Source organism: Pelobates fuscus, chromosome 1 (assembly GCF_036172605.1).
Source record: "Pelobates fuscus isolate aPelFus1 chromosome 1, aPelFus1.pri, whole genome shotgun sequence".
NCBI classification, from domain to species: Eukaryota; Metazoa; Chordata; class Amphibia; order Anura; family Pelobatidae; genus Pelobates; species Pelobates fuscus.
The window spans coordinates 188,589,999-188,613,775 of record NC_086317.1 but is presented as its reverse complement, the minus strand read 5'-3'; the positions used below and the strand labels follow the sequence as shown (position 1 = coordinate 188,613,775).

The 23,777-nt window shown below is 40.2% G+C and overlaps 1 protein-coding gene across 1 annotated transcript in view; it reads left to right on the top strand.

The window, feature by feature from the left end:
• LAD1 (ladinin 1) overlaps positions 1–13,469 on the top strand; it is a 675,989-nt gene extending 662,520 nt beyond the window's left edge. The window contains exon 11 of the mRNA XM_063453187.1: positions 13,224–13,469. Coding sequence (XP_063309257.1) covers positions 13,224–13,229 — 6 coding nt within the window. The 3' untranslated portion in view covers positions 13,230–13,469. The remainder of the gene's footprint in view (positions 1–13,223) is intronic.
• Positions 13,470–23,777: the final 10,308 nt, after the last annotated feature.

The following is a 23,777-nucleotide window of genomic DNA, read 5'->3' as shown; positions in this document are numbered from 1 at the left end:
TGTTGCTGTTTACAGCCACTGGTTGGCCGATACATATTTTAAAACTTGTTTAATTTTGTTGTAGCATGACTTGTAGATATGAAGAGCAGGCCCCGAAATGTACTATTTAGCAGATTAGCACCCAGAAAATAAGAATTTTTACAAGTGCGCTGTAAGCACACTATTAGACTATTTGACTCTCAGATATGAAGTGCACTCCACTAAAATACTATTTAGCAGTTTAGCACCCCAAAAAAATTACGTTTTAAAACTGCAATGTGACAGCAGTATTTGCGCTTCTATTTGACTCTCCTATATGAAGTGCACCACAGGCCCCAAAATGTACTATTTAGCAGATTAGCAGCAAAACAATTAGAATGTTTACCACTGCCCTGTAAACGCACTATTAGACGCTTCTATTTGACTCTCAGATATGAAGTTTTAAAACTGCAATGTGACAGCAGTATTTGACGATTCTATTTGACTCTCAGATATGAAGTGCACCCCACCCCACTAATGTACTAGTTTGCAGAATTCTTTCCTAAGCTGTCCCTATCAGCGGCAGCATCCTCTCCCTACACTAATAAGACCGCATGTGCGTGCTGCGCTACGCGACTCCAGCTTATATATAGAGGCTTGGTCACATGCTGCACTGGCCAATCACAGCCATGCCATTAGTAGGCATGGCTGTGATGGCTTCTAAAGGCACACGAGCCAAACGCTTATTGACTGGCTGCCCTGCAGCCTTTTAAAATGCGCCATTAAATCGCCGAACTCCAACCCGAACATACAGTGATATGTCAGTGTTTGGGTCCGGGGTCCAAAAAACCTAATGTTCGGTACGAACTTTTCTGTTCGGGTTCGCGCAACTCTACTCCATAGCTTAGAGCCACACATTTACTGCAAAGTCCAGATAGTTGGACACCCAGAATAATCCCCCTGAACATCAGAACAGAGGTTCATAATGGGACTTCATGTACAGGGATTCCCCTTGTTGTTCTGGTAGCAAGTGAAATCTACCTGAAAAAGTAAACCTGGTAGAATACTCTAAGAAATGAGACCCTCCACTGGCAATTAAAATACTTGCAATACCGGGGGCGGGGCCTGACCGCCATGCCGACAAGTCGCACATAGAGAGAGCTCCTGATGAAAACCTAGTAAAAACGTAAAACTAACGACTTTCCACTCGAGAGAACGAGCTTGGATCCGGCTGAAATACCTCTCCAAGCACGAGAGACTGTTTCTTAGGGCTCCTGGCTACTATACCGGAGGTCGCACCCTGAAGCCTCTTCAGGCCTACACGCGGGCGCAGCCGAGAGGATACGGCCGGTCTCCTGGCTGCCTACACTGCTGTGGCACGGAGAGGTGAACGGGACCCCTGTTTCCCCCCCCTGCCGTGAGGGACATCACGGCACCCGCACAAGCGAGAATATCCCGCTGAGAGGCACTGGACCGCGGGGATGAAACTAAGATGGCCGCCCATCGTAGGCCCAAGAAGCGGAGCACGCACGCCCGACATGCCGCAGACCCATTACTGACACTCGATCGGCTCTGCGCGAGCCTCTGGGCAATGTTGTGCGACCGCGGAATGGCTCACAGACTGGCTGTCAAGTTGGTGGCCACATGGCTCCGTCCTAAAACCCGTCGCCTCCATTACAGGCACCTACCGCAAGCACCCAGAAAGGCCGCCACGAGACGTAACTACCAGCGACCCCACAGGCCGGAAAAGACACCAGACTACCTGGGCAAACGCACGGACTCACACATACATAGGAGATATATTGCCAAACCTGGCCCCCACACAAGCCACTCACCTGATCCGGGAACCGGGAACTTATACCATCCTCTTCACGCCACTGCCGCTAAGCGAGGAGCCGCAAAGCTGCACACCCTATGGAATGCTGAGGGAGTTGATCCCCGGCCCAGAGGAGCCCCTGGGATATGCACCGCAGGCACGACACGCAAAATCTACACGACGCCATCAGTGCAAGCTTCACCTAAAGGAATCGGCTAATCCCTTGGCAGACGGGCAGCATACCCTTCCCCGCAACCATAAAGGACGCGGTGCAGTTACGCAGAGACACTGGTCAGGATTATAACAATTGAAGCAGTTCTATAAGTCATACTAATTTGCTCCATGTAACTCAGAATAAACCCTCACCTACCGATCCACTACAAGCTGGGACAAGCTGCAGTATACTACATGACCACGGAACTCTGTGCAACACCAGGCGGGTATCGGGCTAACTGTCCCCACTGTGATGACCCTATGGCCACCAACTATATACAAGAGACTTGTAACCACACAGAAATTAACGCTATCCTGCCTTTACTCACTCGTGATTCTTAGAGTATTCTGTTTTTTGTTTCATGCTTTGCTTTTTATTTTTTATGTTTATTTATGTTTATTTTTTATTTTTTATGTTCCTCCCTATGTTGGGCATTACTCCTAATATCGCACCAAGCATGCCATATAACCGTCTCACATATAATTCATTAAGCCTGTATATCTGCTAGAGAGAACAGACCGGATCCTTGCTAAATGTTAACTCTTGTTCATACTATTATGAAACTGTGCTTTGATATCACCTATAACCTAAAACGCAACTAACCTGACTTTGTGCATATCTAGCTTTGCATGTTATACTACACAATACTGTTGCATACTAGCCTATGTTTAACTAAGTGTATTATTAATAGGGGCACTCAATATAAGTGTCAATAACGTCTACTCTAACTAAACTACTAATCTCAGAAAAGCGATTGTATAAGCGCCCTACCTAAACTACTAATCTCAGAAAAGCGACTGTATAAGCGCCTTCACTAAACTACTAATCTCAGAAAAGCGACTGTATAAGCGCCCTAACTAAAATACTAAGCTTAGAAAAGCGACTGTATAAGCGACCTAACTAAACTACTAAGCTTAGAAAAATGAATGTATAAGCGCCCTAACTAAACTACTAAGCTCAGAAAAGCGACTGTACACATGACGGTGACACGGAAAACATCTTGATAATTAAGCGATGACACTCTACATACTCACTATCTATAAGCCACTGTTACTAATCGACAAATTAATTCCTTATGACAAATATGGTTACCCAGCTTGTGCCTAGCTTGTATTAATAACCAAAAATTGTGCGTATAACCTGAATGCTGTACGGCAGTTAACGAATATGTGTTTTTTTTTTTGTCTTCTTTCAACTGTTTGCAAATGCTGCTGTGGCATTGTTGACATACGAATGTTATTTCACGCACAGCAAAAATAAAGAATTTAAAAAAAAATATAAAATACTTGCAATACCAATAACTAGTATCAATATTACATGGAGCCTAAGAGATCAGAACTTTATTGCAGAAAGTAAATTATAACGTTGCTTTTGAGAAACTCACAACAGCAGAATCCTTGGGAGATTCTGTTCCTTAACCCCCTAAGAACCCAAAGCATGCCACCCTTAACACATACTCAAGGTCCCCAAGAGATCAAATAGCAGAATACTGAATATAATAAATAGCACATTCTCTCAATTATACATATTATCCTTTAAGGAAATGCCCTCTATACTAAATACATTTCTAAACCTATTGCAGTCCATCTAAAGTGGTTAATTGCCTATCCTGAAACATTTGTGTGGGAGCAGAAATCTAATGCAAATGCAAAAGGCAGCATGTATCTCTTATCTTCTTAAGTTAGAAATGGAAGTAGAGACACCACAATTTGTAATAGGTACTTATCCAGTGCAACAGTACAGTTTTGGTGAAACTGGGCTATTTTACACAGATCTCAAATTGCACGTTGCATATATTAAATATATTGGGGTTGTATAATATCACCAGCTTGCATACAGAATATACTAATCACATATATTGAGAATGTATTTAAACCTCACCTCACAGAGATATCAATCCCATATATTGAGGGTGTGACTTAACACCTCATATACAGAGATAATATCAATCAAATATACTGAGGCTGTGTTTCAACAGTACATTATACAGAGACTACAACTGCTATATACAGTGACAATATGTCTTCACACCAACACATATACTAAAGTAGGAGTCAGATAAATATCCTGAGATCTCCTCTGCCGGTCTCAATCCATAGGCGTGCCGCGGGGATTAGGGTGTGCCCAGGCACACCCGGCACACCCTGTACGCACGCCTATGACTCATACATAGAGCACTTAGTGGATACACATACTGAGGCTTTGTCTTCAGACTAACTCATACATAGAACATATACTGGATACATATAATGAGGCGGAGTCTTCAGACCAACTCATACATAGATCATGTAGTGGACACATTTACTAAGGCTATGTCCGCATAGTAATTAATACACATAGTATATGCTGGACACATACTGATGCAGTGTGTCTCACGAGCTCATGTACAGAGATGATACTATCAGTATATACTGAGGCTGTGTGATAATGAAATCTATAAAAAGGTCTTCACATCCGTTCATACAGAGAGGATATCTTGGGCTCATGTGCTGATTTAGATGAGTAAGAAGAAAAAAATCAAAACCCTATTTTGCCTTTCATTTTCTGAAAAAGAAAGCTCATGTGCTAGAATGCACAGATATCAGCAATCATTGCCACATGCCATGATAGGAACAAGTGTTTGCATGGACTTAGTATCAGGTGTGACAGGCCGCCTGCCACCCTGACTGGGTACTTCCGTCAATCGCTGCTTCCTAGTAATTCTTAAATACCATAGGCACCATACTGTACACTATAACCACTGTAAATCCCACAAACTGCCACAGCTTGGTTGGGGTCTTGCTGTCCTTCACCCATCCTTGATCCAACACCAGGATCCAGATTCCAGTGGGTAGACCTCTCCTAGTCCAGAGAGCAAAGCGGGCTGCTCTTACAAGAGCAATCATTGTAATCCAAGGGAGTATAGTGTGTATAGCAATCCCCAGAGTGAATATAGCTCTCCAATCCCCCAAACATGAGCCTAGACTTCATGAAGGGTAAAACAAGCTGTTTAATGTCAGCCACAACTTGCTTTATATGCAGATCCCCATGCAAGGGGACCTCCCCCCTGGACCTGAAAGTAGACTACAGTAAAAACATATACACAATTACACTGGCTCTCAGTCCCAGGACAATCCCATACAAAATAGGTCAATCCCTCCACTGTGCCTGGGAGATAATTGAGTCAGCAATGTATCAAACTCCATTATCTCCAGGCACAGAAAATATAAATTTTTACAAAACCCAAAAATACCTTTAAACAAACAAAATCCCCACAATAGCCCCAATCTGGGTGACCAACATATCCAAAAAAAATCACCCAGATCGGTTCAGGGCTTCGGGAATTTCCTTGAAGTCATAATTTGACCGACCGCACATGAGGCTCCTGCCCAAAACAGTTCCAGAGAATCAGGGCTTGGGGTCAGTCTAGTTCGGTAGTTTAAAAACCTAGCAAACTACCAAACATATTCAAGAGTCTTACCCTGGAGCTAGTTCCCCTTGTACGTGGGAACGTTTACACCGAACAGTGTCTTGCTAAGTGTTATAAAATCAAACACAGGTGATTATGGAAGCCCAGCGGTGTTCTGGAGTTTCAGTTTCTGAAAATAGTTCCATGAACTCGACGACCAAACACTGCTGCCTGTGTTTGTGTGAACAAGATAGCCACCACCTCGTGGTTGTCCATAGGAAATGCGGCCACCCAGACAAACACTTAGAACACTGCGGTGGAAATTGCTAAGTAGCAGTTATGCTTAACGAGTTTCAAGGGGGTCTCTGGTTCATGTGGCTGTTCGGTTCCTGAACCATATAGTCGAAATACACGAGCAGAGACTTTTTCAGTGTATATTACAGGGCCAATAGTCTATGGGAAGGAGCTGTCAAGCAGGCTCCTCCAGGAGCTTGTAGCAAACTTACTTGGAAATGGGAATTTGTCACATCAGGTTTTAAAACCCATGTCACCCAGGAAAACTTTCTTTTGCTGTGGTTTTGGCCTTTTATCTGTCTTCAAGGTAGACTTTATACAACTAATTCAGGTAGACTTGATACAACTAATTCCTGGGTCTTCATGGCTTAGAGGCTAATCACTGGCTGAACCTACAAAAATATTGGCCTTGGAAGCATAAAATAAAAATCTAGGCCTTTCTAAGCGAACTCCTTTCAAACAGCTGTGAAGGACAGAGGGAAAAAAGCTGTTGGAGAAGGGAGTGGATCTATTTACACCAATTTCAGAGTTCTATTTCCTGTCCTTTCTGCTATAAGGGAAGGAGTTAACCCATGAGTAAATGCTGCAATGCAGGAAAGCTAAAGAAGGAAACCTAAATTAAATAAAAAATAGTTCATCTATATCACATTTGAGTATGACTCCTATTAACCCCTTAAGGACAGAGCTTCAGAAGCTTGTCTTTCACTTAATGACTACGGCATTTTTTGCATTGTTTGCTGTTTGCGTTCAACTGCAATTTGCATTTTACTAATTTATTGCACCAACGCATATTATATACCATTTTTTTAAAGGACAGACAGGGCTTTAATTTGATGTAACATATATATAAATAAATGCTTATTTATTATAAAAAAATACATAAAAATGCAAAAAAAAAAAGAAAAATGTTGAGGTTTTTTTTACAGTTTTTGCAATAATAATGTGTGCACAATTAGTGCAGGTTAAGGAAAGTAATTAGAAATAAATTCACTTAGTTGTTCTGATTTACAGAATATTTAATGTGTCTGGGATTTTAAGTTTTTTGGGGTAGTTACAGGTCACAAAGCACAAGGAGTAAAATAAACTTTTAATGTGGAGTGATTTTAGAATTTGGTATGTTTGTCTTGTAAGCTTAATAGCCATAAAAGAAAACAAAAATGCCACACAAAAGTATAGATTTATATAAAGTAGACACCGCAGGCTATTTACCTAAGGTTGTTTTGACACTTTCTATGAAGCCATTTCACCGCCAACCTCTGCTAAATATTGGAGTAAAATTTTATTTTTGGGGGGTTTTGGCACACAAACTTATAACAAAGAACTTCTCATGTGTATTTTGTAAAGTTGGTGTGTGCTATTCCTGTACAAAGTTTTATTTTGTATTCAGGTACATCTGCTGAGTAAAATGACACCCCCATTGTATGTCTTTGGCACTATTTTGTGAAGCTACAGTGCCATATAGAAGACCTGTCCTTTTCAGTATTCACAGTCGAATTTTGAGAGACGGATTTAATGAGCCTATGCTTACATTTGGGGTATTATAGTAGTTTGACTGTTCAAAAAAACCCACAAAGGCCTACCATTTGTAAAAGTAGACACTCCAGGATATCTCATAAGGTGCATATTGTGCCTTAACATACCCCCATTATTTCACCAATATATGACAAAGTATGTGGTAAAAAATAATTTTGTGCATTTTTTACATACAGATTGCATTTTTGCTGGGCATTTTATATATTTCATATGTGCCACTAAGTTCAAACCCCCCCAAATTATGCTCAGCTAAGTCTTCTGAGTAAAAGGACATCCCCATTGTATGTCTTTGGCACTATTTCGTGAAGCTACAGTGCCATACAGGAGACCTGTCCTTTTCAGTATTCACAGTAGAGTTTTGAGAGACGGATTTAATGAGCCTATGCTTCCATTTGGGGTATTATAACAGTTTGACTGTTCAAAAAAAAAACCACAAAGGCCTACCATTTGTAAAAGTAGACACTCAAGGGTATCTCATAAGGTGCATATTGTGCCTTAGCATGCCCCCATCTTTCCACCAATATATGCCAAAGTATGTGGTAAAAAAATATTTTGGGCATTTTTTACATACGGATTGCATTTTTGCTGGGCATTTTGTATATTTTATATGTGCCACTAAGTAAAAAAAAAAAACAAATTATGCTCAGCTAAGTCTTCTGAGTAAAAAGTCACCCCCAATGAATGTCTTTGGCACTATTTCGTGAAGCTACGGTGCCATATAGGAGACCAAGCCATATCCGTTTTTACCAAACTTTGAATTTTGACGCTGGGCCTATGTGCAATTTCCAAGCATCTTCGCAGCTTTTAAATTCAAACTACCCCACAAAGGCCTACCATTTCCTAAAGTAGACACCCCAGGGTATTTCAAAAGGCATATTTTGAACCTTAGCGTGGGAACATTTTTCCGCTAGCGTCTACCAAGTGTAGTGGTAATAAGCGTTTCTTTCTTCCTTTTTGACACACAAAGTTAGTTTGCACAGTATATTTTGCAAACCTTATGTGTACTACCACTGTATAATACTTCATTTGTTGCTCAGCTATGTCTGCTGAGTACAAAAATACCCCGTATGTATCTTTGCCAGGTATATGTGGACATCGGAGGGGCACATTTGGGATACTGCCATTCAATTTTTTTTCAAACTTTAAATTTTTACGCTGTGCCCATGTCCCATTTTAGAGTATTTTACCAGGCTATATAATCCAAATACCCCATAAAGCCATACCATTTCTTAAAGAAGACATCCCAGGGTATTTCAAAATGCATATTTTGAACCTTAGCATGGGATCATTTTTCCGCTAGCTTGTACCAGGTGTAGTGGTAATAAGCATTTTTTCTGCCTTTTTGACACACAAAGTGAGTTTGCATAGTATATTTTGCAAACCTTATGTGTGCTACCACTGTATAATACTTCATATGTTGCTCAGCTATGTGGTCGGAGTACAGCAATACCCCCGTATGTACCTTTTCCAGGTATATGTGGATGTTGAAGGGGCACATTTGAGACGCAGCCATTCAGTTTTTTTTTCTAACTTTGAAGTTTTATGCTGTGTCCATGTTCCAATTTGGAGTAGTTTAGATGGTTGGTTATTGAAACTTCCCCACAAACACATACTATTTATTAAAGAATACACCCTGGGGTAATTCAAAAGGCATATTTTGAACCTTGGCGTGGGATCATTTTTTCTCTAGTTTGTTCCAGGTGTAGTGGTAATGAGCGTTTTTAAATGTATTTTTTAACTTTTTAAAACTTTTTTTACTTTGTAAAACTATTTTTTAAACTTTTGTTTTGCTTATTCATTTTTTTAAAGTTTCCTAAACTTTCGTAAAACTTTTTTTTTACAGATTTAACATTTTTCGAAGCTTTTTTTATCGTTAACCCCTAACTAGCAGTAAGCAGCACTAACAGTAAATTACCCATTTTCCCATAACTCCCACCCACCCCAGCTAGCAAAATATTTAATTATACAATATTTAAATTAGTTAATTAAATAAATTTAACCCCTGAGAGTTAATAAATAAATAAAAGTTGATTGTCAGGGGTTAAAAAAAAAATTAGATCACAGTATAATACTGTGATCTGTATTTTGATCACTGTAGGCGGTGATCAACTGGCAGGGAATGGGTTAATTTTTATTTGGACTGGGTAAAGGGTTTATTTTTTTAAATTTTTTACTTAAACATTATTAAAACTTTTTTTTAAACTTAATTTTTTAACTTTTTAAAGCTTATTTTAAAACTTTTTTTAACGTTAACCCCTAGTTAGCCTAACACTAAATCCCCCAATTCCCCACTAACTTCCACCCTCCCCAGCTAGCTAAATTTATAATTTTAAAATATTTAAATGAATTAAAATAAATTTAACCCCTGAGGGTTAAAAAAAATAATAATTAACCCTCAGGGGTTAAAAAAAATCAGATCATAGTAAAATGTAATCCCTGCCAATTGATTACTGTAGTCAGTGATCAATTGGCAGGGAAGGGGTTAATGAAGGGGTTAATGTTTTATTAAAATGGGTAAACGGGGGTGGGATTTTAATTTAAACTTTATTTATTTATTTTTTGACAGGGGGCAGGATCACTGATGATCCGTCTCCCTGCACTTCACAGTGAACCCGGAAGTGCAGGGCGGAGGAAGGTGAGTATACACAGCACATGTGCTTGCTCTGACATGCTGTCAGAGTGGGCACATGTGCTGGGACAGCCAGATCCGGTGCTCCCGGTAGGCCTCTAATACAGAGGCAGACCGGAGCACCATTTACCCCGCGATCGCCGCGATTGCGGCGATCTGGGGTTAATTTTACTGGGTGACGGATGAGGTCCGTCACTCGTCGTTAAGGCAATCCCCTGAGTCATTAAGGGGTTAATTTATGTAATGCTATCTTTAGTTCCTCTAATGGTGGTAATGTTTACATAAGGTTACTTTACTTTAAAATTATTAACTGATTATTGATTATTAAGGGCTAACCTCATTTGCCTTAAAGGAGCAGTCCACACCCCCTTTAAAATCCCCATTTATAAACGTGCCAATTTAATTGTGAAATTGCTTGGTTGTATAGGGAGAGGTATTAGCAGTAGAAAGAGGGAAGTGCTCATGCCATTGTACAGAACACTGGTGAGATCTTACTTGGAGTATTGTACGCAGTACTGGAGACCGTATCTTCAAAAGGATATTGATACTTTAGAGAGAGTTCAGAGAAGGGCCAAGGCAAGGATTTCTGCCGCCCTAGGCAAAGATCCATTTTGCCACCCCCTCATGTCACAGACAGACACACGCTCGCTCACTCACAGACAGACACACGCTCACTCATTGACAGATAGACAGACACTCACTCACTGACAAACACTCTCCTCCCTGGGGTCCAGTGTGGGGCAGCTTGTCGCTCCTCACTCCTCCAGCACGCCGGGATCAGAATGACATTATATTCCGGCTCCCAGCATCACAGAGGGCACGCGAGGGAGGAGTGAGATGCTGCTATGTATGTATATATATATATATATAATTACAAGAATACAATAAAATATTTTTTTAAAAATTCAAATAAATTATATATACATATGTAATTTAATTCTAACTGTATTTTGTTATTCATAGGTAACAAAATATTTAGAATGACATTCTATATATAAAATGCAAATAAATATATATATATATATATATATATATAATTACATAAATTATTACATAACTATACAATTTAAGTACATGTATATATTAAAATTCTATGTGTATATGTAAGTAATCTTTTAACATAATTATGTGATTTAATTCATTAAAATTTGATTGACGCGCCTGACAACCCAGGCAGAAAGTGCAGAGAATGTAATTCGCAAGCACTATATTTAACCCTGCAATTCTCCAAGACACCATCAAATCTGTTCATGGGGGTTACTGTTTTACTCGGGAGATTTCGCTGAACACAAATATTAGTGTTTCAAAATGATAAATTGTATTACAACGATGATATTTTCAGTAAAAGTTATTTTTTTTTTTTGCTTTTTCACACTTGCTTTTTCACACACAAACGGCACTTCTACTGACAATATTATTGTTGGAATATGTTTTACTGTTTTGAAACACTTATTTTTGTGTTCAGTGAAGTCTTCCAAGTATAACATTACCCCCCATGTACAGGTTTTATGGTGTGTTTTGAAAAATTAGAGAGTCAAATATAAGGCTTGCATTTCATTTTATTCACATTTAAATTTGCCAGTTTGGTAATGTTTCCTTGAGACTGTATGGTAGCCCAGGAATTAGAATTACCCCCATGATGGCATTCCATTTGCAAAAGTAGCCAACCCAAGGTATTGCAAGTGGGGTATGTCCAGTCTTTTCTAGTAGCCACTTGGTCACAAACACTGGCCAAATATCAATTTTTTGCTTTTTTCACACAAAAATAAATATGAACGCTAATTCTGGCCAGTATTTGTGACCAAGTGGCTACTAGAAAAGACTGGACATACCCCACTTGCAATACCTTGGGTTGTGTACTTTTGCAAATGGTAAGCCAAAGGTCTCAAAGGTAACATTACTAATCTGGCAAATCTTAGTGTGAAAAAAAATGCAAAACGGAATGTGCTTTATTTAACACTGTAACTTTCCAAAACACCATAAAACCTGCTAATGGGGGGTACGGTTTAACTCGAGAGACATTGCTAAATACAAATATGTGCATTTTATTGCAGTAAAAGCAAACAGTATCATTACATTTACAGCTAAAATGTCAGGCAGAACTACAAAGTTTTTTTCAAATCTTAATTTCTTACCGTTTTTTTATTTTTATTTTATTCATAATAAGTTATGTATCATATATGAATAGTTTATTAGAAATTAGTCATGTTTCTCCTGAACAAAATTATATATTATAAGTGTGGGTGCACTTAATATGAAAGAGGTGAATTATGGTTGAACAGACATAGCGCAAATTCCAGGTTTTGTTTACATTTTGTTTTGATCAGAACGTGTACTATTGACTCCGTCCTGAAGGGGTTAAAAGAAGAAAAACTACCACAACAAGAGGACATAGTCTTAAATTAGAGGGGCAAAGATTTATTACTTTACTGAGAGCGTAGTGGATGCATGGAATAGCCTTCCAGCTGAAGTGGTAGAGATTAACACAGTAAAGGAGTTTAAGCATGCTTGGGACAGGCTATCCTAACTATAAAATAAGCCCAGGGACTAATCAAAGTATTTAGAAAATTGGGCAGACTAGATGGGCCAAATGGTTCTCATCTGCCACATGGTGGCAGCATTAAGATAGACATATTTATGGTTAGGTTTGGGTGGTGTTAAGTGGGATTTTCCGTTTTAGTGCAGACAAATAGTGAACCACACTCTTGAAGTAGGGTGCGTTCATGACAGAGGGGACTGAGACACATGGAGGGAATGCAGGGGGGGGGGGAGGTTTGTTGAAATAGCATAGAAACAGACTTTGCTATGAGACATACAAATACAAGAGTATATCTACTAAACTGTGTTGGTTTTTACCAAATGTGAAGTGGTTCTTTAGGGGTTCTTTAGGGGTCTGCTAATTATAAGAACTACCTTATACTCCATACCACACACTGAGTAAGTCTTGGTATAGTGCAAGGCAGACAAAACACAAAGACTGTGAGAGTGGTTATATGATTTTATTTGCATTTAGCCACATTGTTCAAATTGTTGCTGTGGATATTCACAGTATAAATAACTCGTTCTAGAGACATTGGGCAGCTGCTTCAGTATATTAAATCTTATTGCTTTGAGCTGCTTTACCCTTCGAACAGGCATGTAGGAAGCAAACTGGTTCAGCTCTTTCTTCCTTTGAAGGCTATGCCACATCGTGTGTGCTTTGTTCGTCGCACCTTTTTAATACACAACATTATTAACCTATTGCTGCTTTCAAAATTGTTATGATGCTGCTACTTAATATATACTGACAATCCTAGTGAGTTTATGTAGGAGATGAACACACATGGAGTCTTTGATATAAAAAAGGAGTCAGAAGCACATTTTAATTACATAATTTCTTTTTTTCTTTCAGCTATGATATTCCCTGGGCCATGGAAAAGACCTGCACCAGATCTGTTTTGCCAACAGAACAAATATTGAGATTCAAAATTATGATCACCCTTATTAGAGCTTCTCTGCTTAAATTTCTCCTCTTCTGGTATTATATTATTTTTTAACTGTCTTCGTATACTCGCTCCTTTCAAATGTAGGATTTCGCTAAGTTTTCTTACTTTTGCAAACTATATCAGAATAAAGAGCTCATTGTAATTTCTGTGCAATCTATGCATGTGTGCAGGTCTCATGTCTTATCTAACCAAAAAAAATCAGGATTTTCCTGGTTGGTTGTGACTCAACTGAGCCTTTAGCTGTATGTATGCCTTCATGGTTTTCTGTATAACTTACAGAATATGATGTATGTGTACATCTATTTATCTGTCATCTGTCTGTACACATACATCATACAGGGTTTAACATTTCAAGTCCTATGTTACTAGCCACTGGTGTTATGTAGAAGGGGCTGAGGGGGAAGATACATGAATTGGCAGAATCATCAAGTATTTTACATGATGATGGATATTCAACAGCAGATGTTAATTGCTGGACTCTTTGTCCAGAAAATCAGAGAACGCAAAAAGTGCCTACCCCTAAGACTCGTTATATAAAGGGTGTATGTGATTAAGCCAGTCTTACCATTCATATGATTCCTACTGGTTCAGAACCAGAATTCTCAGACAAAAAGCCATGTGAATTATTGATACCATATGTAACTTATGCTCAATCCAGACATCCATATCATGTATGAAAGTTTAAATAGAATATACAATACGGGACAAACACACAGTATTTACTAGAGCTTTTCAAACTTATGTTATCTTATTTGTATGATACTTGTGATGTACACAAACAACTGTACTACTACTTCTTTTGATTTGCTTATCGCAGCCCTGCGTGGCTATAACGTTGACTGTCCATTCAGATATTCGGGACCTATTCAGTACGGTTTTATGAAGCACAGGTCATGTCAAACTAACTTGATTGTGTTCTACGAAGAAGTAAGTAGAAGTATAGATCAGAGTGTTGCAGTGGATGTGGTCTATTTGGATTTTGCCAAGGCATTTGATACAGTTCCACAAAATAGATTAGTGTACAAACTCAAGGAAATCGGTCTAGATGAAAATGCTTGTTCTTGGGTAGAACATTGGCTTAAAAACAGAGTACAAAGACTTGTCATTAATGGTAAATTTTCAAGCTGGACAGAGGTGGCAAGTGGTGTCCCTCAGGGGTCTGTTCTGGGACCGCTTCTATTTAACATGTTTATAAATGATCTTGACGACAGCATTGAAAGTCATGCAGATGACACAAAATGCTGTACAATAATACAATGTGAACAAGATATTACTTAGACTATTATTTTGATAAACTGGGGGACTGGGAACTCAAATGGCAGATGAAATTTAATGTTGAAAAATGCAAAGTTATGCACTTCGGCGTAAAGAATACACAAGCAACGTATACCCTTAATGGAAGCAAATTAGGGATAACAACACGAAAAGGACTTGAGAATTGCTATAGACAACAAACTATGCAACAATGTGCAATGTCAATCAGCAGGTGATTGTCATGCATAAAAAAGGGCATTCATTCTCGGGATGAGAATATAATTTTGCCTCTTTATAAATCACTGGTAAGACCACATATTGAATATGCTGTGCAATTTTGGGCACCTGTTCTAAAGGATATTATGGCACTAGAAAAAGTGCAGAGGCGGGCTACAAAATTAATAAAAGGAATGGAACATATCAGCTATGAAGAAAGGTTAACAAATTTAAACCTATTTAGTTTAGAAAAACGTCGCCTGAGAGGGTATATGATAACATTATACAAATATATTTGGGGCCAATACAAACCATTGTGTGGAAATCTATTCACAAACCAGACTTTACATAGGACACGAGGTCATGCGAATAGACTGGAAGAAAGAAGATTTTGTCTAAGGCAAAGGAAAAGTTTTTTTTTACTGTAAGAACAATAAGGATGTGGAATTCTCTGCCTGAAGAAGTGGTTTTATCAGAGTCCATACAGATGTTCAAACAGCTACTAGATGCATACTTGCAAAAACAGAATATTCAAGGATATAATCTTTCAATGTAGGGTAATAACTGCTTGATCCAAGGATAAATCTGACTGCCATTCTGGGGTCAAGAATGAAGTTTTTTCCTAGCTTGTTGCAAAATTGGAAGTGCCTCAAACTGGGTTTTTTTGCCTTCTTTTGGATCAAGAGCAAAAAACATATGTGAGGAAGGCTGAACTTGATGGACGCAAGTCTCTTTTCAGCTATGTAACTATGACCTGCGCGTCCTATCACTTTGTTTCATACAACTGATACAGAAAAATCCAATCAAACTTTATTTACAATGTAACGGATCACCGGGCACCCTGACTGGGAACCTCCATTGACAGATGCTCCTAGCGCTTCCCGAGGGCTCCAAGCGCTCCACCAGACACCATAACCACCGCAGACACCACAAACTGACGCAGCTTGGTTGGGGTCTCGCCGTCTCCTACCCACCCTGGACCTACAACTAGGCTCCAGGTTCCAGTGGGTGAACCTCTCTTTCCTCAGACAATGAAGCAGGAACAAGCTCTTAAAGAGCTTAGTGATTATCCAAGGGAGTATGAAGAGCATAGCAATCCCTTGTAGGTGTTTCCCCCAATAAGAGACAAGACTCTAAATTGAGGGTGAAGTAGAACTGGTTTAATGAGCACACAGGACTTTCTTTTATACAGGTTTTCCCACAAGGTTACCACCCACGTGGACCTGGTGGTACTAAGGACACAGAGTTACAACAGCCAATCAATACAGTACAGCACAGTCAGACACTCCCAGCTAAGGCACGCAAGCCCTCCCATCTGCCTGTGATATAATTACTGAACACAATGGGCTAACTTAATTATCACAGGCAGAAAATATACAGTTTTACACAATATTCATAACTTCAAAATTATACATGCAATTTCCAGCATAATTAATGAACAAACATATTCAAAAATCATACAGATTGGTCAAGTGGTTCGGAAGATAGCTGGAAGTCATATTTGACCAACTGCAAGCATGGCTTTCGTGCCCAAAACAGTTCCACAGATTTAGGCTGTGCAGCCTTCTCCTCTATCCTGGAGATAATTGGCTTAAGTGAATGTGGTAAGCCAATTATCTCCAGGTACAGAACATATATCTTAGTCCAAAAACTGTTACAAAAACTATGTAAAAATACATAACTCCTCTTCTTCTTCCTACTCCCGTATGTTCTGACTAGATCAGAGCCCCGGCATCTACGGGATAAGAAGCAGGAAAATATAGCCGCAGGGATGTCTAGTCAAACCCACTAGGAAATAAGCCTTGTGAGGTGCTCATGTGTCCGCTTACCCCGGCAGAAATTAAATAGCTAACTAAAAATCTAGGTCACGGCCTGGACGCAATATTTGAATAATGCACAGTCATATTTGATAGGCCACGAAAAGGTATCTTCACTGTTATTCTGGAAACAAGTGGTTGGGAGTGTGCATGGGCTTCCTAGAAGGGCACTCATGCCATGTACGCAGTGGCGTACATACCAGGGTCGCCCCTGCGACCCGGTATGTACGCTCTGGGCCAGCCTCTTCTCCTGGGGGGCCCAGGAGCCGGCCACCTCCGGGCCCCCCGAGGCTGGCCCTGCTTGCGGCCGGTCAGGCTGGCTGGTGCGCGAGGGAGCACTCTCCCCTGCGTGCTTCCTCTTCAGCTCCCTCGCGCACCGCACTGATACCGGAGCCGGAAGATGATGTCATCTTCCGGCGCCAGTATCAGTACGCGGCGCGCGAGGGAGCTGAAGAGGAAGCACTCAGGGGGGAGTGCTCCCTCGCGCACCAGCCAGCCTGACCGACCGCCGGGTGACCGCCCCCCCAGGAGCCCAGCAGCACCACTGGACCCCAGGGAATCCCCTCAGCACTCCAAAAGGTAGGGAGGCTGGGGGGATTAAATTTTAAAAAAACGTGTGTGTGAGTGTGAGTGTGTGAGTGTTAGTGAGTGTGTGTGAGTGTTAGTGAGTGTGTGTGTGTGTTAGTGAGTGTGTGTGTGTGTTAGTGAGTGTGTGTGTGTGTTAGTGAGTGAGTGTGTGTGTTAGTGAGTGTGTGTGTTAGTGTGTGTGTGAGTGTTAGTGAGTGTGTGTGTTAGTGAGTGTTTGTGTGTGTGTGTGTGTGTGTGTTAGTGTGTGTGTGTTAGTGTGTGTGTGTGTGTATGTGTTAGTGTGTGTGTGTGTGTGTTAGTGTGTGTGTGTGTTAGTGTGTATGTGTTAGTGTGTGTGTGAGTGTTAGTGAGTGTGTGTGAGTGTTAGTGTGTGTGTGTGTGAGTGTCAGTGTGTGTGTGTGTGTGTTAGTGTGTGTGTGTGTGTGAGTGTGTGTGTTAGAGTGTGTGTGTCTGCTAGTGAGTGTTAGTGAGTGTGTTACTGTGTGTGTCTGTTACTGAGTGTGTTTGTGTGTGTGTGTTAGTGAGTCTGTTTGATGTCTGTTAGTGAGTGTGTGTTTGTCAGTGAGAGTGTATGTTTTGTAAGTGAGTGTGTATGTATGTCTGCCGCTGAGTGTGTCTTTGTCAGTAAATGTGTGTGTCTGTTAGCTAGTGTGTATGCATTTGTTCGTGAGAGTGTGTGTTTGTGTCTTAAGCACTTACCTTTCTCCAGCGCCGGACTCCCATGGCGCTGGGGATCCCTCCGCCTCTCAGCTCCGAATGCGCATGCACGGCAAGAGCCGCGCACGCATTCAAACCGCCCATAGGAAAGCATTACTCAATGCTTTCCTAGGGACGTTCAGTGTCTTAAAATGGCGGAAGCGCCTCTAGCGGCTGTCAGTGAGACAGCCACTAGAGGCTGGATTAACCCTCAGTGAAACATAACAGTTTCTCTGAAACTGCTATGCTTTCAGCTGCAGGGTTAAAACTAGAGGGACCTGACATCTAGACCACTTAATTGAGCTGATGTGATCTGTAGTGGTCCTTTAAGTGTGTGTGCATCTGCATGCAGTGGCGTACATACCGCGGTCGCAGCTCTGCAACCCCTGCGACCAGGTGCCCGCCGCCATGTGTTGCTGCCCCGGCCCGCGCAGAGTAAGCGTGGGGGGGGGGGGGGGGGGGGCCACGGATCAATTTTCGCACCGGGCCCCATGGGTCATGTGTACGCCACTGCATGTACGACAAATATAAAGAAAGCACCTTGAAATATAACGGAGGCAAGTGGGTACTGCAGAAGTTGTACTATTGTGTGGAGACTGTGAATCAGTCCTGCTGTAAATACTGTATTACCGATGATCGGAGTTGTGAGGTCTGATGCAAATGTTTATATTGTTTATTTCCAACATAATTGTAAAAAGTGCACATACGCAATGCCTGTCTTACGCTCGTTGTAGTATTATGTTACAGGATATATCTATACAAGCTTTGTTGGCTCGCGACTTTTGCAATGCACAAATCAAAATAAAGAATAATAAAAAAAAAATACATAATTCCTATAATATAATGTTTAACTTATATGTCCAACATATCCCCAGATAGCTTGGATCTGAGCGCTCAATATGTCCAAAAAGCACTCAGATCTCACGAATACAGTTGGATCGCCATGGGGTTAAACAATAGCAAGGACTGATGAGAGATTAAGGAGGGACAAAGCAGCCAGTTTCAACTTGTCCCAGGGACACTGCCAGACAACGCCCTGCTGGAGAACAATGGGACAGGAAAAAGGGGGAGGAGAAGAGGCACATTCTCCTATGGAATCAAAGGGTCAGAAAAAGTGTTTCAAAATCCAGTAAGCCCAAGTAGACTTTTTAAATGGAAATACACCCCAGGGGAATGTTCAAATCCAAACAATTAAGGCAAAAGATGCAATCCAGGGACAGAGGGTTCTGTCCCAAGTGCCTTAAACCCCAATAAGTTACAGGGGCCATAATCACAGGGCAGGAGGCGGGCAAGCAGGCCCCTCCAAAAAGTCATGGCAAACTCCCTTTAAAGGGGGAGTTTGTCACATACAAATTCTCAATTTAACCCTGAATAACCCTGTAAAAAGGAACTTATGGTTGCTGTGAGGAACATTTAACTTTTTAACAGAGTTGCCAGCATTAAAAGCAGTATAACAATGTTCCTTTAAATGTTATGCTCTCAACATAAATATAAAATAGAGGAGGGGGTATCCAGCATATTTAAGGAACACTAGAGTGTTATGATTACAAAGCTGTGTTTCTAATAGCAATGGCAGCTGGTTCCCCTATTTACCACTATAATGGCTTAAAGCATAAATTTTTTAGCAGGGCTAACCGTACAGATATCTTCACTATAATAAGTTAGTAAGAGTTCCTCTCTTTAAGATATATAAAATTAGGGATGGTCTTGGAAGCAATAAAGTAGTCTTTAAAATAATAATACATTAAATAAAAAATACATAAAAACTTAATTCATTATAATAATCTATAGCAGAGTTAATAAGATTAAAGTATGTTTGCGATATCTGTAAATTAGAATAACATACTCTCTTGAACAATTCAACCTCTCAGTCTTGATAAAATGGAGCAGCATCTCTGCATATATAATTCTCTCCTCTGGCTCTAATAGTAATAAGTACTGTACACATTTATACCTTTGATTTTCAATTGGGTCATCTTATGAAATACCTTAACTTGGCAAAGAGAAGAGGCCATGATCGTTAAAGGCCTTACCTATGTCATGTACAACCTTACGTTTTAGTCTAAACATAGCCTTGACTTCTTAATCAGTCTATTGTCATGACCTAGACATCGTATCTATGTTTAGACTAAAATGTAAGGTTGTATATAACGTAGGTAAGGCCTTTAACGATCATGGCTTCTTCTCTTTGCCAAGTTAAGGTTGCTACACACCTGTGACCTAATTGACCTTCTTAATCAGCCTGCGGTCATGATCTAGAAATTCTATGTTTAGACTAAAACTTAAGGTTGTGCATGATGTAGGTAAGGCCTTAACATGGTGTTACATTAACCTAGAACCAAATGGCGTCTTAGTTCAAACATCTTCACGTATCTGGGTAGGATGTCAGTTTGATGAGTAAAGGAACATTGTATGAAAAACTATTTTACATTTCCTTTTTTTTAAAGGTTTTTTAAAGGTGTATCAGTTTACAGTGCATCAATACAAGGCCTGTGTAGGCGGTAATAGTAAACAGACATTAGCATAGAGCAAATGAATGCAAAAAAATATGTCACATTGTCTTAAAAAAAAGGCTACTTCGGCAATAAAGGAAAGCATATGCATTAATTAGTAATAAGACATTTTGAATGTTTGGGGACATACATTTGACTGATATATTGGTAAGTGAGCAATATTATATGTCATGAACAATCAACCCACAAACCATTCCACAAGAATGAGAAAGAGTATGAAGATATCGATATAGCAGGTGAAACTTAAGTTGTGATATTGAGTGAACAACCTTTGAGTACTTTAATCAACAGGAAGAAATAAAAAAAAAGGATAAAGTATGGACCTTGAAGTAAAGAGATCGATGGCATTACAGAGTAATGCATTTGCAAAAAAAAAAAAAATCTAAACAAGCTCAATTTAGTACTTGTGGCTAACTTGTAGATCGATTAACAGACCCTCTTAATCATCTCTCAGTGCAACCAGCACCTGTAAACAGACCTCCGGAAATTGTATCCTTCAGACGCAGGTGAACCCGAGCACTCAGATCAGCATATACTGCTTCACTAGCTACAGCAAGTACTTCACCTTAAATAGGTGCCCTTGAAGGCAAATAAAGCATAGTATAACTATCATAGACTGGCATTTTATGGTTCTATTAGTGACAGTTAACTCTTTCTATCATAGGTGTCCTTGAAGGCACAGAACAGTTAATACCAATCATCTTGATTTATCCTTCTAAAGCACTTGCTTTGTGACAGCTAGATTCTGTTTACCTTAGGAAAACACAGGTGCCCTCGAAGGCACAGGTCAGTTAAATACTAGCAGCAGTATCAACCTGTACTCTGGTAGGAAAACAGTGATCTAGGACACTAACAAGAGATAGCTATCCCTACCTCTATAGACTCCTGACAGGAGCCTTAGAAAGCACTATACAGACTTTTGACTTGTCAAACCTTCCGATTTCCTACACCTTACTACAACACATCAGTGCTTTATTGGTCTATTTATACCACTCCGTTCTTTTTAGGACTCTTTTGTACATATCTCTAGTAGCTATGCACAGAGCTTGAGCACTGTTTAGCCGAGGGCTCTCCCTGGCACTCATAGCAACTAAGGACAATACGGTATAACATTTTTTTTATAGTGACACCTCTTCCTTACACTGTTGCAAGACTACTCTAGTGCTACCACTATGTGTACATATGTATATTTTCTATTTATTCTTACCCCCTGTTTTTTGTTCAGCACTGTATATAGTGTGATTTAACACTTAGCAACATTTAGACAGATTTTTCATTTATTCTAGTGCGGTTATACTGCCACCTTCTGGCCATATTATAACCAATTTTACTGACTGCTAAAATAAAAGTAATGTTTTTTCAATATATTTGGGCTAAGAAACCTTGTTTCTTTCCATTTTTTCAAGTTACTTGTTCATGCCCTACCTTCTTAGCCCACAGACCCCTTGCTGACTCTCCCACCTCCTCTCTTTTGCTTGAACATAATAGAGAATATTTTGCTCAATCAAGTTGGTGACTTAATGAAGAGCTGTTGAGGTAAACAACAGTGCTCCAAGTATAATACTTCTAAAAAGATTATGCAAATTCAAAACGCAACTAAAATTAAACTCCAACCGAAATAGGGAGAAACAATGTTATTAAAACAAACTTGGTATTCGAACAGTAATATAATTAATAAACTCCTCTCTGATAAATGGAAATTTAAGAAGAATCTAGGGCGTGGTCTGGCTGCTGACCAAGATGGCCACGTGAGTTGTTAGCTCCTCACGCTGGAACACCAAACAGCAATAATTAATAATAGCTCCATATTGCCGAAAAATCTGACTGAACATCTGGTGTCTAACATCACTGCACATAATGGCACAGAGATCCTCTGAAAAATAGAGACAGAAATCAGTGTTAAAAATCTTAGCCCCGTCCTCACCTTGTACCCAAGATGGCGCCGGCAGTAAAAGATCTCCGACCTCCTACTCGGATCGTAGCGACAGCACATTTATATCTATGCCCACCTGTATTCCAGCGACAAACTCCTCTAACCACAAAGACTGACAATCCTCCCTACAAGCCAATTATGTCCGGACAGATATTCAAACTATAGAGGAGCGAACAACACATCTGGAGGGAAAAGTGGAAGAACTAATAAAGGGCCACTATTCCCTCTCAGAAACGTATTCTTAACTGCAAGCGAAATTTGAACATCTCGGTGATAAAATGGCGGATCACGGAGATAGAGATAGGCGCAGAAATGTACAACTCAGGGGGATCCCAGAAGAAGTACCACCACAAAGCCTACCGCTTTATGCTACAGAGCTGTTCAAGGCTATGGTTCCTGAACTCACCCAGCAAGACCTTTTGCTGGACCTTATACATAGTCTGCCATGGCCAAAGATTTTACCAGCAGTTGCGCCCAGAGATGTGATTACCAAATTTCACCACTACACCACCAAGGACAAAGTCATGTATGTTTGCCGACTTACACCATCTTTGTCTGACAAATTTGAGGATGTAAAATGTAAAGGATCAGCTGGTTAAATGACAATAACATTAATTGCAATCGTTAAAAAAACACAGCTTAATACAAATGGTACATATAGCTTCTAACAGAAAGAAAGTGAGTTTTATGCAGTTAGAGTCTGGTACTCACATTTGCCTTTTGTTCCCAGTAGAACTCTTATACTGCAGCTGTCTCAAGTCGAGATTTGTGTATCCTCCACAAAGAAACATTGCTCAGACCTTGTGGCTATTATGTTCCAAACTGCTTGTTCAGGTGCTTTCAATCCACGGGCTGATAATTACATGATTTTGCTATTGCATGATGAAAAGTCATGATTTTAATAAAGACACAGAGGCGAGTATTTGCATATCCCTTTCTTTACTGTCCACAATAGCAGCAAAGAACATTAACAGAATTGAAAAGAAAAGGTAGTACATGTCTCACACACAGGCCACGCCCCCTTATGTCCAGTATAATACCCTAGTCCGCCTTCCCATTTCCCTCTTTCTGAAGGTGCTACATGAAAAATTTAACAAACGTAAGAATATAACAATTAGGTAACTGTCAACAAAACTTCAGGCTTTCTGTAACCCGCATAACCCCCATGGAAGCAAGTTCATAAACAGGTGATGATGAGCCGTTTCCACTGGATGAGAAGGGTCGTTTCATCCGGGCATGGCAGCGTGTCTCCGGCTGACTCGTGCAGGTCCAGGTCAGGCTGTGAAAACATAAGCGACAGGAACCCAAAGGTTAAATCGGATCTGTGTACCTATATCAAGGCCGGAAGAGGCCGAATATACATAATCTCACCTGAGCGTCATGCTAGTGCAATTGCATCTATAAGACAAAGAACCACATACATAAGTGCAAGAAAATGTCCCA